Here is a 17965-nt window from a genome sequence, read left to right as displayed (position 1 = left end):
TCATGCTCTGAAATCAGCTTGCTCATTTACATACTCATTTTCCAGTAGGGAGGTTTCATGGGAAAAAAAGACCTTCGCGTCAGGGTCACGTGCACCTAAAACAGCGCCCGGCACGTGGTAGATATGTACTGAAAATGCGTTCAGCAAATGAATCAACGAATGGCTTGAATCTGACGGCCAGTGCCACTACCATAAACCCTCAAAGCTCCCACCACGCCCTATTTCAGACGAGAAAGTTCATTACCATCATCATCAGGTGGCAAATCTAGGAGCTGCATTTCACTGACATTTCAGTATATTACCCTGTAAGAAACTCGAGTGACAGAAAAATAGCCAAGTTACATCAACTAGCTAAGAAAAACTTACGTAGAAAATATCATGCGTCTCTGTTTGGCTGTTGTTGACTTCTACTTGATAAGATAAGCATCGGCTATAAAAATTCTGTGGATTCTTCCATTGCACGTACAAGTTACCATTTTGGAAGAAGAGCCGTTTAATATGTGGGGGATCAGGTTTCACTGAAAGACAGAAATAGAAGCATACATGTTAGCTTCCAGGGTTCATTTTGATGAGGTTCATACACGGGTAGAGATAATGAAGCTCACAATGAATGGAGAAAGCTTATTTTAAGCTGCCTCGCCAAATGGACCTAACGAACATCTTCAGGGTGTCTGGAAGGTGACGTGAACTCTGACCTGCATCCGGTTAGAACACGGATGGGGTATAATCAGGACATCTAGCTGTGACAGAGAATAAAGAAAAGAAGCCCTTAGGTCCACATGTGCATCCACCTAATGGATAACGGGGGGCACCGGGCACAAGGGGTTTCCCCAGGCGCCACTCACTTACGCAAAGACCCCAATTAAAACATTAGCCTAGTCTCTGTCACACGCCACGGCACGGATGAACCTCAAGGACTGTAAGCTAAGTGAAATAAGCCCATCACAAACACTGTAGGATTCCACCCAGAAGAGGTACCTAAAGTAGTCAAAATCATAGAAAATAGAAAGCTGGTTACCAAGGGCTGGGGGAGGGGAAATCAGTGTTTAGTGGGCATCGAGTTTCAGTTCTAAAAAGATTTGAGAAAGTTCTAGAGGTCTGTTGCACGCCAGTGTGAATATACTTGACACCTGAACCGTATAGTCAAAAATGGTTACGATGGGAGGGGTGCCTAGGTGGCTGAGTCAGTTAACCGACCGAGTCTTGCTTTCAGCTCAGGTCATGATCTCACGGTTCATGGGTTCGAGCCCTGAATCCGGCTCTATGCTGATGGTTCAGGGCCTGCTTGGGATTCTCTCTCTGCCCTCCCCCACACTCACTTTCTCTCTCTCTCTTTCTCTCTCTCTCTCTCTCAAAATAAATAAACTTTAAAAGCAAGTATTTTTAAAAAATGGTTACGATGGGAAATTTAATGTTATATGATTATAACCACAATTAAAAATAAAGTAAAAAAAGGGGGCATCTGGGTGGCTCAGTTGGTTGAGTGTCTGACTTCGGCTCAGGTCATGATCTCGTGGTTCACGAGTTTGAGCCCCGCGTCAGGCTCTGTGCTGACAACTCAGAGCCTGGAGCCTGCTTTGGATTCTGTGTCTCCCTCTCTCTCTGCCCCTTCCCTGCTCATGCTGTCTCTCTCTCTCTCTCAAAAATAAACATTAAATTTTTTTTTTAAATAAAGTAAAAAAACTAGCCTAGTCCATTTACTTTTTAATGAGTCAACTATGCTTAAGACTAAGCAACAGAAAAGAATTTGGATGAGGGGGTGCCTGGGTGGCTCAGTCAGTTTAGAGTCCGACTCCTGATTTCAGCTCGGGTCACGATCTCACAGTTCATGAGTTTGAGCCCCACATCAGGCTCCACGCTGACAGTGCGGAGCCTGCTTGGGATTCTCTCCGCCTCCTTCTATCTCTTTGCCCCTCCCCCACTTGCATGTGCTTTCTCTCTCTCTCAAAAATAAAAAGAAGAAGAAGACGACGACGACAAAGAAGAGGAGGAGGAAGAGAATGCACAATGACAGAAAACAACTTGAAGCTATCATCTTCCTGCTGCGGAGGATCTCCCTTTTTGGCACCACTAATCTCCAGGAAGAAGGATAGGAAAACGAGCTTTGAAAGGTCCATCAAGGACAATCGGCCAAGCAAGAGGCAGGACAGAGAAGGGCTCAGATTATCCCACTTGGCAAGTTACCACGACCTCACTCCCCTGGCCTTCGGTCCACTAGTAGAATTCACTTCCACGACTATCTGAAGGAGTGGTAAATAGTGTTCCAGTCGCAGACTTGTGAACCTGGTCAGTGCATGGTTATCTGCTGATATAGTTTCTGTATCTCTCTCAGCCAGAATCTGAGCTCCCTGTTGGGACCTTGCAACACATAAATACACATGATGCTTACAGTAGCCTGCTTTAGGGACTTACAGAACACGTATATACCTCACATCATTTGGAACTCATGACAATCCTTTGAGGTCAGAGGGACTCTCCAGGAAACGCTGAAAGAGAGTATATGCTTTGTCCGATGTGAAGACCTAGGACCTCAAGCAGACATTTTGTTTTCACCTCGAGGCCTCTTTCTAATGGGCCGACACTCGGCTGCTTTGGTTGTTCTGACTGCTGGCTGCCTGTGTTGCCCAGCACACCAGCTGGTTTGAGTATCACTTCTGGTCACTCCTCCTCCAGTCCAGTCCTTTTTTCAACTAAGAGACTCTCAAGTATCAGAAGTAAAAGAAGAGATTTTTTTTTTTACGTTTATTTATTTTGAAATGGGGGGGGAGAGGGGCAGAGAGAGAGAGAGAGGGAGAGGGGGCAGAGAGAGAGAGAGAGGGAGAGAGAAAATCTCAAGCTGACTGTGCAGAGCCCGACACGGGGCTCGATCCCACGAACTGCAAGATCACGACTCGAGCCGAAAGCAAGAGTTGGACACTTAACGGACTGCGCCACCCAGGTACCCCTAAAAGAGAGCGGATCTTAAAAGACAGAGAGCCTGTAGCCAATCTCGGTTCTACAGCTAACTGTGTGCTCTAAGTCTGAACACACTCAGAAGCAAATAAGAACAAAACATGTGACACACGGGCTCAAGAACCATTAGAATTTGCAAGCCTGCTTCTTTTAAAAAAACTCAAATAAAGGTATACATAAATGCAATCCTTTTTTCTGGGAAAATCCTAAAACCAGAATCGTCACTTTTTTAGTATCTGTATTGATGGTTCAAAAGACGTAATGCTTTTTATCCACACTGTCGTGCGGGACTTCTAAAACTTACCATGAGAAGTTAAAGGCACTATATTGAAGGATGGTCTAATTTTCCCCGCATTATCCTTGACCACTATTTGGACGCCGTGTTGTTCAAAACTGGAATCCTTCAAATTAGTCAAAGCAAAGGAACAACCAATGTGTTGACCTTCTCTATAGATGTTTTCACATTGAAGAATTTTTCCCAGGCTGCTGTGCCTGCAAGATATAAGGAGACAACCTTCTGGATTATTTGTAACAAGGTATTCAAGAGACAAAGGCAGACATTTGCTTTTCAATGACTGAAGAGGACCACGAAAAGCAGTATTTGCAATATGGAAAGATAGCTTTTCCCAAAACCCTGTTTTATAATGTGGCTCTGTTTCATACTCTAGGAAGAAACGAAGGTTCCTCTTCGATGAACACTTGTTTGTTTGTTTTTTTAAGTAAGCTCTATACTCAACGTAGGGCTCGAACTCACAACCCCGACATCAAGAGTCACATGCTCTACCGACTGAAGCAGCCAGGCGCCCCGACCCCTGCTACTTTCAATAGCTATGGAGCCCCGCCTCCTTTCCCTCGTCTGTATGAGGGATGTTCCGAGGCCAGGATGAGAAGTTGTATGCTTCTTGAAAATGTCTCACATGCTGAATTCCGTGGCTCTCCTCTGGCCCTTCTGTCTGCCTGCATTGTTTTCTTGGCTTCTCCTCCCCCTTCTCTCTTCTCAGAGGGTTCACATCCAGTCCTCGGCCCTGTGCACATTCCTTTCTACTGCTTACGCCCTCATCCATCTTTCCCCGGTTTACCATTTCAATCCCTCAACTAGAATTTCTACACTGGGGATTCCTTGGAGCCAGTCCCAGATTTTTAACTGCTCCATTTGTGTGTTCCACTCTGGCGTCAAAGCCAACGTCCTTATGCCCTCTCTTCCCTGCTAAATTGCCTTTCTTCTAACCTTCCCCGTTCCCATCAGTCAGAGCTCGTTTTCTCTGGGCTCCTAGATTACAGCCTTTGAAATCACCCTTTCCCCCCTTCTTCCCCCTCTCTTTTCCCTATATTCTATCACCAAATTCTGTCATTTCTTCCTCCACAAAGCTTCTTGGAGTCTCTCCTGCGACATTCCTGTGACCCTCACCTTGTCTCACGCGCTAATCACTTCAGGCTTCCTGTCCTTTTCAGACTGACCCCCCTGACCTTTGTTATTAGTGCCTTCCAATCACTGCCAGGTGAACGTTCCAGAATACAGTGGTTTTCTAAGTGTCTTACTCCACCACGTAGCTTTCAATGCCTTTGTAACCAGGTCTGCTGGCGTCTCATTTCCCATTTCGAACCTCTACACGTACCTTTCCCCATTGATCACCAGCATCTAGCACAGCGCAGGCCGACAGAAGGCACTCATTACACTTTTCTGTCTAGGCTATCCAAGGATTCTCTCTTGTACTACCTGGCAGAAGACAGAGTCAAGCCTTACGTCAGCCACAATGGGAGTCATGCAAAGGTTTCTACAGAAAGGAAGACAAATTTAAAAACGAACCAGGAAAAAGAAAAGAAGAAAGGAAAAAAAAAAGAGGTTAGAGTGGGAGAGAGCCAAAGCATAAGAGACTGTTAAAAACTGAGAACAAACTGAGGGTTGATGGGGGGTGGGAGGGAGGGGAGGGTGGGGGATGGGTATTGAGGAGGGCACCTTTTGGGATGAGCACTGGGTGTTGTATGGAAACCAATTTGACAATAAACTTCATATATTTAAAAAAAAAAAAAAAAAAAAAAAACCAACGAACCAGGAGTAACGAGTCCCAAACTCTTGACTTGTTACCTCAGAATCACCTATAGCCGTATACGATGAAGATTCCTCAAGCCCTCTCCAGGGGATTCTGCTGCAAATCAGGTTTTATAAAACTCAGATCCACTCTCATAAATAGAGTCAACTGATCTTTGACAAGGGAGCAAAAGCAATACAATGGGGGCAAAGATAGTCTCTTCAACAAATGGTGCTGGAACAACAAGACGTCCACGTGCCAAGAAGTGAATCCTGACACGGTCCTTACGCCATTCACAAAACCAACCTCACGATGGATCACAAACCTAAATGTAAGGTGCAAACTTACAAAACTCTTAGGAGATAACACTGGGGAAAACCTAGATGAGCTGGGGTGTGGTGGCGACTTTTTGGATATAACACCAAAGATGTGATCTATATAAAAGAAATAATCAATCACCTAGATTTCACTCAAATTAAAAATTGCTGGGGCACCTAGGTGGCTCAGTCGCTTAAGCATCTGACTTTGGTTCAGGTCATGATCTCACAGTTCCTGAGTCTGAGCCCCGCGTTGGGCTCTGTGCTGACAGCTCAGAGCCTGGAGCCTGCTCGCACTCTGTCTCTCTCACAAAAATAAACAAACATCAAAAAAAATTTCTGCCCTGTAAAAATGAATAGCAAGAGAGTAAGAAAAAGAAGCCACAGACTCGGAGAAAATGTTTGCAAAAGACATGTCTATCTTATAAAGGATAGTTCTCTAAAATATGCAAAGAATTCAGGGTGCCTGGCTGGCTCCATCAGAAGAGCATGTGACTCTTGATCTCGGGGTCATGAGTTTGAGCCCCGATGTTGGGTGTAGAGATTACTTAAATAAAAACTAAATACATTAAAATATATATATATACAAAGAATTTTTTTTTGAGAGAGAGAGAAAGAGAGAGTGTAAGCAGGGGAGAGGGGGCAGAGGGAGAGAGAGAAAAGATCTTAAGCGGGCTTCCCGCTCATGGAGCCTGATGCAGGGCTTGATCCCATGACCCCGGGATCATGCCCTGAGCCAAAATCAAGAGTCGGACATTCAAGCAACTGAGCCACCCAGGCGCCCCAAGAGTTCTTAAAATAATAAGAAAACAACCCAATTACAAAATGAGCTAAAGACTTTCATAGGCACCTCACCGAAGAAGATTAACAGATGGCAAAGAAGCCTATGGAAAGACGTCCCACATCATATGTCATCTGGGAAATGCAAATTAAAGCAACAAGATATCACTACACACCTATTAGCATGGCCAAAATCCGGAGCACTGACAACATCAAATGCTGGGGATGGTATGGAGCAACAGGAACTCTCATTCACTGCTGGTGGGAATGCAAAATGGTACAGCCACTTTGGGACACAGTTTGGTGGCTTTGTACAAAACTAAACCTACTCTTCCTATATGATCAGCAATTGTGCTCCTTGGTATTTACCTAAAAGAGTTGAAAATGTACATCAATTTTATAGCAGTTGTACATCAAACGTTTATAGCAGCTTTATTCATAATTGCCAGAATTCAGAAGCAACTAAGGCATCCTTCAGCAGGCGAATGGAGAAATCAACCGTGGTGCATCCACACAATGGGATATTATTCAGCATTAAAAAAAAAAAAGAGGTATCACGCCATGAAAAGACATGGAGGAAACTTAAATGTGTATTAACTAAGTGAAAGAAGCCAATGTGAAAAGGCTACACGCTGTATGATTCCAACTCTATGACATCCTGGAAAAGGCACAATTATGGAGACAATGAAAAGATCAGCGGCTGCAGGCATTGTAGAGGGAAAGATGAATAAACAGGCAGAGGACAGGGGATTTTTTAGGACAATGAAAATACTCTGCATGATATTATAACGATAGATACATGTCATAATACATTTGTCCGAACCCACAGAATATACAACACCAAAAGTGAGCCTGAAGGTAAATGGACTTTGAGTGATCAGGATGTGTCAGTGCAGGTTCATCAACTGTAACAAACATATATCTCTCTGATGGGGGGGGAGGGGACGGATGTTGATGATGGGGGAGGTTATGAATTGTGAGGGCAGCGGATATTTGGAAAATCTCTATCTTCCTCTCAACTTGGTTACAAGCCTAAAACTTCTCTACAAAAAAAAAAAAAGGTCTTTAAAAACAAACCCCCAAACTCAGATCTAATGTATTTTATTCCCTCAAACACTATGCAAAGAAATATTTAAATACCTAAAATGCTCTTGCCCCTTAAGAGACAGTACATAAAGTTTTTCTCCTGGTTGTAGGCCTCTGTAGTTCATGAATGAACACAGCCTTAAAAACTAAGTTAGTGCCACGGCTAGTTTTTAGCTCAGACAGGCCTGGAATGTTTTCTGTCCACACCCAGAAACAGAAACTGAAGAAACTTATGAGACTTTTGTTACATAACTAAAAAAAAAATATATATATATATATATATATGCAGAAAATTAATTTTTTTTCATCTCATGAAAGGAACTTCTCTAGTGGTTAATCTTTAAGATTCTTTTCTCACTTCTGTACCCCAAGTATTTCACATACTCTCATGGATCCCAGATAGGAAATTAAAAAAAAAAAATCGGTTGTAATTTAGAAAAAAGAACAAAAGGGGAAATATTGGCTTTCGAATAGACAACTTTTGGGGCCTTCTTGTGAAATATCAGATAAGAACCTGAGCTAGAAGGCACTCAGGTGCTTCCTGCTAAAATTCACACACGGAAATTCTCCATGGACTCACACTATAGGGATAAGGAGGAAATGGACAAATTTAAAGACTATTTCCCCAACTCTGAAGATGATTAATGTGGTACAAAATTCCCTAAAATTCACTGGCAGAGCTAGTCTGTAGCTATTGAGGTCAGGCTCCGTGGAATGCCAGACTAGCCCTGCAGGACCCGAAGTCACAGCCCTGGAGTCTCAAAGTGATTCTCCATCTCCTAACTGGGGATTAGGGAAACCATCTCTGACTGCTTCACATGATTTAAACTGGTACCTAAACCAATTCCAAGCACTTGATAGCAAACGAGCCATGCATCTGCCTTTCTTTTGTGGTTTTGGTTGGAAAGGATCTCTCTAGGGGAGGGCAGGGGAGGAGGAGGTAAGAACTAGCTCCTGATTCTTCCAAGTGGTGGAAGAAGCCAGCAATGTGTACCGGCTACACCTGCCAAGGGAGCGCGGATGAATAATAAAAACACCATGTAGCTCCCGCGGATGAATAATAAAAACACCATGTAGCTCCCGCGGATGAATAATAAAAACACCATGTAGCTCCCTCGCACGGAGTGCTCACTCGGCGTGTGTTAGCAGTAAGGTACAGCTCCAAACGCTTTTCACACAGTAACAGCCCTTACTACAACCTTAAGAGGCAGCACTAGTGTGACTGTGCCCATTTAACAGATTATAAAACTGAGGCTTAGAGACAGGGGGCCTGCCCCAAATCACACTGCTAGCATAGAAGAGGGCTAAGATTTAAACCCTGGCAGTGTGGCTCCAGAAAAGAAGAAGCTGCGGGGTGCTGAGGGCAGAAGGATATACTCTGTACCAGCACTGTCCAACAGAATTTCCCGGGATTATGGAAATGTTTGCTATCTGTGCTGTCCAAGGCAGGAGCCACTAGCCACGTGGGAAACTGACTAGTAAGACTGAGCAACGAAGTTTTCATTCGACGGGTCTTTAATTAATTTAAATTGATATGTAAATAGTCCCAGGTGAGTTGTGGCTTCTGTGTTAGCACAGGTCACATATCCTGGAGAAGGAGTCCACTCTGATGACCCATGGTGGGAATACGTATAACAAGAGTGGTATCCCTGTGGTATACCTGTCCCCTCAGGTACCAGTCAACCACCACTCTCTTCAGATGGTTTCCTGAGCCACCTCCTAGGGTTGTAGATTATACTCTGCACAGAGGTGGCAACTGAGGGCTGAGAGCCAGCCCAAGCACTCTCTGCTGCCGGCTTTGGCAAGATGCTGCATCGGCCCAGAGGAAGGGAAACACTTCAACCCAGAGGAAGAAGAATGCTTTTTCAAAATTGGTGGGCCCAATTTTTTGTCATTTATTCACCCAGAGGGGGTGCTGGTTTTGCAGTCTGCAAGACGACTTGTTTTGTGCCAGTGCATGCCTCAAGGCACTTCCCGCTCTTCCTCTCATAGGAACTCCCAGGACAGGGGCGCCTGGGTGGCTCAGTCGGTTAAGCGTCCGACTCTTCCTTTCGGCTGAGGTCACGATCTCAGTTTCATGAGTTCGAGCCCTAGGTCGGGCTCTGCACTGGCAGCGAGGAGCCCACTTGGGATTCCTCTCTCTCTCTCCTTCTCTCTTTCTGCCCCTCCACTGCTCTCTCTCAAAATAAATAAATAAACTTAAAAAAAAAAAAACCTTAAAGAAAAAAGAACCCCTAGGATGTGGCCTCTGTTAACCTCTAGCACACCTTGACTCCTATATCCCAGTTACTTTCCTGCACAGTCGGCCATGGAATGAGATACAGCTTTAAGACTTTTCCTTCCTTCCTCTGAACCTTCTATAGACACAGACTCTTTTAAGGTTTTCCTTGTGATTTTTCCCATAACAACTCCTGGGAAAGCAAGGAGTTAACAGCATAAGAAACACAAGGATGCTGCCAACTTCTAAGACTGTGGTAACAGCTCTCCCCAGACTGCACTGCAACATTGTCAGAGGCAGTCTTTCTTTCTTTTTTCTTTCTTTTCTTTTCTTTCTTTCTTTCTTTCCTTTCTTTCTTTCCTTCCTTCCTTCCTTTCCTTTCTTTCTTTCCTTCCTTTTCTTTGTTTCTTTCCTATCTTTCTTTCCTTCCTTCTTTCCTTTCTTTCTTTCCTTTTCTTTCTCTCTTTCCTTCCTTTCTTTCTTTCTCTCTCTCTCTTTCTCTTTTCTTTTCTTTTCTTTTTTCTTTCTCCCATGCATGGAGCCTAATGCAGGGCTTAAATTCACAACCCTGAGATCAAGACCTGAAGTTGAGATCAAGAGTTGGATGCTTAACCGACTGAGCCACCCAGGTGCCCTGCAGGCTTAGTTCTCTGACCCCTTCACTAGCAAGTCTTTGGGGAGTCCAATCTACTCAATGCTTGTCTCTTTTAACTCCTGAACTAAAATGCTCCTGGAGTTGCTTACCCGTCCTAAGTCCTCCTGCCAATCCCAAATGTTCTCTAAGCTTCCTTGGATGGTACCACGCATTTAAAACTTATTTCTGGAGCACCTGCCATGTGTCAGCCACTGAGGGTAACAAAACACAGCCGCTCTCAAGGGAGATAAGTAAACAGGAAGTGACAACACATTGCGCTGAGTTCTATGTCGCAGGAAAATGCAAGGTACCGTGGGACATGACGACCCGGCACGTATCTAGACTTCGAAGGCCAAGGGAGGCTTTCTGTGAAGGAAGCGGTGTGTGAGCTGAGATTAGGGCAAAGCAGAGGGGAAAGGACAAGGGCTGGGCTGGGAGGCGACGCAGGGTGCTTCCCCCGTTGTGCTGGAGTGTCTGAAGGGTCTGTTTGAGGAACCGAAAGGAGCTCGGCCCAGGCCGGCAGGCAGGATGCAAGAGGCTGGAGGTGCGCAGGGGAGAGGAGGCTGAGGCCAGACAGGCGGAAGGAGCGCGGTCAGAAAGGGCTTTGTCCGTAGTGCTGAGGAGTATGGGCCTTATGGCAAAGCCACCGGGCCGCCGCTGCCAGGCTTTGATGAAAGCAGAAACGAGTGCCACAAGTGGGCAAGGAAAACTACAATGCCTCACGCGAGAACTGTTGATCTCGGAGGAAAGAAAGACACCCTCAAGACTGAACCGCACCGTGTCAGTGCCATCTGGCCTCACATGCAGTGCTTCTCAACGCTGTCAGGAGTGCCCTGTGAGCCGGCGGGGGTGGGGAGGGGGGAGGTGAATGCAAATCCCCGGGGCCTCCCTGGAAGGTCCTGGCCCAACGGTCCTGTGATTTTCTACATTCTAGTCCACGAGACACAGCGTGCCCGGAGATACCAAAAACAGTTCTCATCAAGTCATCGGGCCAAATGGACGTTCCGGGAGCCAGCCCCGTGTTTATGCTATAGTTTCAGAAGTCCCGGACACGGCCCTCCACACCCCATTGTGTCAGAAGCAGTCTGAATGAAGGACCGAAAGGGGGACAGTGCCATGTGGCGAGCACACAGCCAATGCAAGATCTCAGGCGTCCGTAGCCTGGTATCACAGTGACTAAACACACCCCTTCCTGAACACTCCTCCCCAGAGCCCGGCCCCGGAGAGCCCCCCACCATCTGTGCAGTCCACCCCCTTCACAAAGCCCCCCCAGCCTTGCCCCGCTGCCACCCCAAGGTCCACACTAGCTTCTAAAATGAGTTTGTGCCTCCGCTAGCCTTCATCATACACATATTTTTATACACGTAACTGCGCCAGGTGATGTCTCCCCCTCCACATCTCAAACTTCACGAGCAAAGAGCCACGTTTCTTATCTCCGCTGCCTATTCAGTGCTGTAGCCACAATGTGTGCCAAATAAAGTTTTATTGGACTGAACTGTTCAACCTGGTCCTTTCTGCCTTGTTCTGCTACTAATAATTCTAGGCTCTAAAGGAAAGGAAATGCGTAAAGTTGAATTTAGAAATTTAACAAATTTTGCAGATGTGCTCACAAACTTCAGATAGAAGTTATTTTGGGGGAGCTAACCTACTTTTTTTTTATAGCTGTTTTCCGGGCACCTGGGTGGTTCAGTCAGTTGAGCGTCCGACTCTTGATTTCCGCTCCTGGCTGTGGGATCAGGCCTGGGTCCGGCTCCACGCCGAGTGTGGAGCCAGCTTAAGATTCTCCCTTTTGTTCTCTGCCCCTCTCCCCCACCACTCACACCCTCTCTCTAAAGACAAAAACAGGGGCGCCTGGGTGGCTCAGTCGGTTAAGCGGCCGACTTCGGCTCAGGTCATGGTCTCGCGGTCCGCGAGTTCAAGCCCCGCGTCGGGCTCTGTGCTGACAGCTCAGGGCCTGGAGCCTGCTTCGGATTCTGTATCTCCCTCTCTCTGACCCTCCCCCATTCATGTTCTGTCTCTCTCTGTCTCAAAAATAAGTAAATGTTAAAAAAAAAATTTTAAAGACAAAAACAAACAAAAAATGGTTGTTTTCTTATTGCTTCCTTAATTTTTTTTTATCGACGTATACTTGACATACAATGTTACATTAGTTTCAGGTGTTGAGCCAACCTATTTTTTATCCCTGGGCATGATATCATTTTCCTTTTGAAAGGTAGACACCCATCATTCGCACATTGCTGGTAGGAATGTAAACTGGTACAGCCACTCTAGAAAATAGTTTGGCAGTTTTTTATAACACCAAATATGTAATTACCATATGACCCAGCAATTGCACTCTTGGGCATTTATTCCAGAGATACAAAAAGTTGTGTTCACATAAAAACCTGAGCATGAGAATTTATAGCAGCTTTATTCATAACTGCAAAAAATTAGAAACGATGGAGATATCCTTCAAGGAATAAATGTTTAAACAAATTGGTACCTCCATACCATGAAATTTTAAAAAATGAACTATTGATACACAAAACAATTTGGAGAGACCTCAAGGGTATTATGCAGAGTTTTAAAAAAAAAGTCACCCTCAAACAGTCATATGCTCTAAGAGTCTATTCCAGTAACATTCTCTTTTTTTAATGTTTATTTATTTATTTTGAGAGAGAAAGAATGAGCGGGGGAGGAGCAGAGAGAGACAGAGGGAAAGAGAATCTCAAGCAGGCTCCACACTTTCAGCACAGAGCCCGACATGGAGCTCGGTCTCACAAACCGTGAGATCATGAGCTGAGCCAAAACCAAGAGTTGGACGTCCAACCAACTGAGCCACCCAGGCGCCTCTATTCCAGTAACATTCTTGAAATGACAAAATTATAGAGATAGAGAACAGATTAGTAGCTGCCAGAGGTCAGAGATTGGGGGAAAGTAATGCAGGGTGAGGGGGTGCAGAAAGGAGTAGGGTATGGCTATAAAATGGCAACTCAGGGGATCCTTGTGGTTATGGAACTATTCTATATTTACACATGTGATAAAATTGCATAGGACTACACACACACACACACACACACGGTTGCATGTGACACAGGTGAACTTTGAATTAGGTGGGTGGATCGTACCCACAGCAACTTTCTGGTTTTGATATTGCATTCTGGTTACAGACAGATAAACGGTACACTGGGATCTCCCTGTGCATTTTTTTGCAACATCCTAGGGAACTACAATTTTTAAAGATATTTTTAGAAAGTAGACACCAAAAGCAGATGCATTTTCTACTGAAGCATACTGCCCCCCTCTTGGGTTTGTGAAAAGAATAGCGATAAAGAAGATGTGATTGTTGGGGCGCCTGGGTGGCTCAGTCGGTTAAGCGTCTGACTTCGGCTCAGGTCGTGATCTCACGGTCCGCGAGTTCGAGCCCCGCGTCGGGCTCTGTGCTGACAGCTCAGAGCCTGGAGCCTGCTTCGGATTCTGTGTCTCTCTCTCTCTCTGCCCCTCCCCCGTTCATGCTCTGTCTCTCTCTGTCTCAAAAATAAATAAACATTTAAAAAAAATTTTTTTAAAAAGAAGATGTGATTGTTGAATCACTGTGTTGTACACCTGAAGCTAATAGAACATTGTATGTTAATTATACCTCAATTAAAAACAATGATAAATAAAGCCAAAAAAACAGGTTGTTCTTTTTCAGTTTTGGTTTTTTGTTTGTTTTAAATGTTTATGTATTTATTTTGGGAGAGACAGAGTACAAATGGGGGAGGGGCAAGAGAGGGATGCAGAGAGACAGAGAGAGACGGATACAGAGAGAGAGAGAGAGAGAGAGAGAGAGAGAGAGAATCCCAAGCAGACTGTGTGTTGTCAGCACAGAGCCCGACGTGGGGCTCGAACTCACGAACCGTGAGATCGTGATGTGGGCCGAGATCAAGAGTCGGACGCTCGACCGACTGAGCCACCCAGGCGCCCCTCAGTTTCGGTTTTTAATTAGGTTAGAGCCCAGTGCTCGCCAAACAAAAGCAATCCATTCTTCCCCCGCAAGTCTCCTGCGCACACTCACCAGTAGTAGAGAGTATAGTTGGTGTCGGGACTTGTGTTCCTTCCAGGGAGCCAAGTACACTTCATGTAGCTCAGGTTGTGCCAAACACACTGCAGCTCAGTCACAGCAGACTCAGGATCACCTGCAATATCCAGCCAAGGGTTTAGGCTCCTTCTTTCCCTGCCAGTCAAACCTGCCAATCCCTCTGGGGCATGGGGGACGGTGAGAGTGTCTTCCCAGAAAGCCAATCCCTAATCTCTCATGCCATTTTACCCACAAGGCACCCAGGATGGAGAAAACCCAAATCTGACTCGCTCAAAACTCTCTCTCTCACCTCCAGATACCGAGGAAATAGCTTTACCATCCCTGCGGGACCCTAACTTTGTAGCCCTAACTGGAGAGAGAGTCTAAAGGTCAAATAGTGTTTCAATCGTAGGAAGTGAGTACGGAATTCCTAAATGAAAGTGAAAATACAAACGACCCATATATACCTACCTGTCTTTCAAGAAAACAAGTCTACCGAGTCACCATTCACCTTCCTGTCTTTTGACCCCTACTAACACATCTTGTTTTAAAGACTAAACAAGCAGTCCTCCTGAAGCAACGCGGGGAAAAGTTAAGCGTAACATCACTCTTGGTAGTTGTTTGCTGTGGATTATGACTTTACGAGCCCTATCGTCTTTATCATCTGAAATCTCGACCTTTATAAAGCCTTTGGAGTTACGGCATCATGTCACCAAGTTAAATGCCTCTGTTTAAAATGCAAACTTGCTATCCCTCAGGATTCTTGAAGGGGTACTGGACTGAGCCGTCATCAACTGTTTTACTGGCACAATACGATGTAGGCTTTTTCAGATTATTCCTTAAACTCCCAAAGAAATGAGAAAAGGGGAGCTAAGTTGTTTTAAACCATGTTCCCAGCCTCATGGCAGTACTGAATTTTATCCTTTTACAAAGACGACTTCATATACTTTTGATCGGTGCAAGGCAGGCAGAGAGGATGGTCTGGAGACCAGGCCACATAGCGCTAAGGTCTGGTGGTGGGAGAGGGAACCCTCCAAACAAGGGGCAACATGACATTAATAGATAGTACATACACAGGATTTGCTCTTGCCAGGCCCTATTCTAACTACCTCACCTCGAGTGACTTACATCAGCCTTTCAACGGTCCTGGCAGGAAGTACTGTCATCATCCCCATTTTACAGATGAGGAAAGTGAAGGCGGGAGGGGCTAAGTGACCTGCTGAAGGTCACACGGCTACTGGTTGGCAGAGCTGAGACTTCAGCTTGGACATCTGCTCTCTGGCAGCCCTGCTCTTAATCAGTATACACCCCTCCCTCCGTGCGAGCCAAGAGCCAGAAGAATCTGGGTGATGGGCGGGAAGGGAACTGAGGGCCAATGACCGACCTGACTACGTGACAGCTGTGCCCAGGGCTGGTCTTGAACTGGAGCAGGGCCCGCGGGCCCCTTTTCCTTTTCTAACACCTTTCCCCAAATATGTCCCGTTTATCAAGCTAATCTTTCTAAAGAGGAAGACAGTATTTTGGCTTTTTAAAGGTACTGGACCTGTAATCTAAAGACCTAGGGCAACTCACTCAGTTCCCCTCTTCCTCATGGAATGGGTCCCGGGTAACTTGCTCACATCACAAGACAAGCTGGGGCTCCTGGGTGACTCAGTCGGTTAAGCATCTGACTCGATTTCAGCCCAGGTCATGATCTCACGGTTGTGAGACTGAGCCCCGCTTCAGTCTCCACGCTGGGCATGGAACCTGCTTAAGATTCTCTCTCTCCCTCTCCCTCTGTTCCTCGCCTACTTGCAGGCTCGCTCTCCCTACCAAAAAAAAATAAATAAATAAATAAAAAAAACACAACAAGCTTATGAGGCTTAATTTAGGGGAGGGGTGTATATGTGTGTATATCACATTCCAAATTACTTATTTTTGAGAGGGGTGGGAGGGGCAGAGAGAGAGGGGGACAGAGGATCCAAAGTGAGCTCTGTGCTGACAGCAACGAGCCCAATGCAGGGCTCGAACTCACGAACCATGAGATCGTGGCCTGAGCCGAAGCCAGATGCTCAACTGACTGAGCCACCCAGACATACCCGTATTCCAAATTATTAAGTGCTGTGTAACTACTAGGCATTTACTCAAGTTGTGAGCACTTCAAAAGCAGGGACATCCTCATATTTATCATTGTGTTGTCAGCACCTAGTACAATGCCTGGAGCTTATCAGACTCAGCAAGTATCTGAAAATTGAATGAATTAATGAACACCGAACATGAGCATATGGATAATTTGGATTTATGCTCTAAATACCACCAAACAGTGCTTTCAGCTGTTACCTTCAGGGGGCGGGGTGCATTTTTCCACCAAAATGCTAGGATTGTCACTTTCATTGGTGCCACACTGGGATCCCACTTGCAGACAAATCCTCTCGTTCAGGGGCACTTCTTTTGAACGATGGGTTTCAGGAGCAATTTTCTAAGGTTAGGAAGTTTTAAAAAGGCATTACTGTAGCAAATACACAGAAATACACTCAGCTAATAAAACACTGGCATGTTCAAATGTGTAAAAAAAAAATGGAAAGTTATCGGATGGCATAAAACAGTGACTCTCAACCTGGGATGATTTTGCTTCCCCCGCCCCGCCCCCCCCCCCCCGGAGGACTTTTGATAAAGTCTAAGAATATTTTTGGTCACCGGAACGTAGGAGGGGGCTGCCAGTGGCGTCTAGTAGGCAGCGGCCAAGGATGCTGCTCAACATGGTACAAGGCACAAGACAGCCTTCCCTCCCCTTACGACAAAGAATTATCCTGCACCAAATCTCAGCAGTGCCACGGCTGAGAAACCCCAGTACAGATAAAAGACAATTTTCCTACATTTTAAATGTACAAACATTATGACATTTACCTATAAACCTACTATGCTAACACATCAACTGTCTAAAAGCAACTTTAAAGGAAACACGATAAGATGATCAATATTCCATTCCTAACCAGATGCAGTATCATGATCAAGATCAAGGTGAAAAACTGCTTTAAGAATCCAGTGACTCTGGTCACCTCTGAGGGCAGGAAGTAAAGGAGGGCCTGGGGACCACAGAGAGACTTTTCATTAAACATCTTCCTGCACTGTTTGGCCATTTTTAAAAAATCTTATTTATTTTTGAGAGAGAGGCAGAGACAGAGACAGAGCGTGAGCGGAGGAGGGGCAGAGAGAGAGGGAGACACAGAATCCGAAACAGGCTCCAGGCTCTGAGCGGTCAGCACAGAGCCAGACACGGAGCACGAACCCACAGACCGTGAGATCGTGACCTGAGCCGAAGTCGGACGTTTAACCGACTGAGCCACCCCGGTGCCCCATGTCTGACCATTGTGACTACCTCACACACGCACAGAAATGTCAAGGGTTGTTCAGAGAACCACACCCTTATTCTGAAGAGTAGATGACCATTCCTGACAGCATACAGATGTAAATCACAAATCTGGTGGTTAGGATTTAGAATGAGGAGATTAGAGGGCTCTTTAGGAAATTAACATTTCCCAAACTGACAGAGTTGGAATAATTCTGAAGCTGCTTTTAATCAGGGCTCCAAGGAGCTTCCTGTTTTGCAATAGTTTCTGACTCAAGTTGGAGATAGCATTTCCTTTCATATACGTGCTGCCGGCCCTGAAGTGAAAACTTTGTCACGGCTGCCTCTGTCTGCCGTCCTAAAGAGCTGCTCTGCCATTTCAGAGGCCGGCTGCCAGCTGAGTGTAAGGACAACTGTGAGATACCCCCGAAAGCAGGACATTAAGGGTGCCCTCTGAGAGGGAGCTAGTACATCAACAATTAATGAATCACAGCAACAAAGACAGGAAAAACATCACATCAGAGACTGAAGAGCTTTAGGCCCAGGCACAACAGCACTCTGAAAAGGGACTTACCTGGTCA

At 45.5% G+C, this 17965-nt stretch overlaps 1 protein-coding gene across 2 annotated transcripts in view; it reads right to left on the bottom strand.

The window, feature by feature from the left end:
• Nucleotides 1-17965, bottom strand: part of IL13RA1 (interleukin 13 receptor subunit alpha 1) — an 81211-nt gene that overhangs the window by 51126 nt on the left and 12120 nt on the right. For both annotated transcript variants that reach the window (XR_008289827.1, XM_027054220.2), the window contains exons 3-6: nt 16376-16514; nt 14054-14174; nt 3257-3444; nt 367-518 (exon numbers count right to left, since the gene is read on the bottom strand). Coding sequence is in view for 1 of the 2 variants with exons in the window: in XM_027054220.2 (XP_026910021.1) it covers nt 367-518; nt 3257-3444; nt 14054-14174; nt 16376-16514 (600 nt within the window). In the remaining variant the exon portion in view is untranslated. The remainder of the gene's footprint in view (nt 1-366; nt 519-3256; nt 3445-14053; nt 14175-16375; nt 16515-17965) is intronic.

The sequence above is a fragment of the Acinonyx jubatus genome, chromosome X (assembly GCF_027475565.1).
Source record: "Acinonyx jubatus isolate Ajub_Pintada_27869175 chromosome X, VMU_Ajub_asm_v1.0, whole genome shotgun sequence".
Lineage (NCBI taxonomy): Eukaryota > Metazoa > Chordata > Mammalia > Carnivora > Felidae > Acinonyx > Acinonyx jubatus.
Note: the sequence above shows the minus strand (reverse complement) of the source record. Positions and strands in the feature narration are given on the sequence as shown.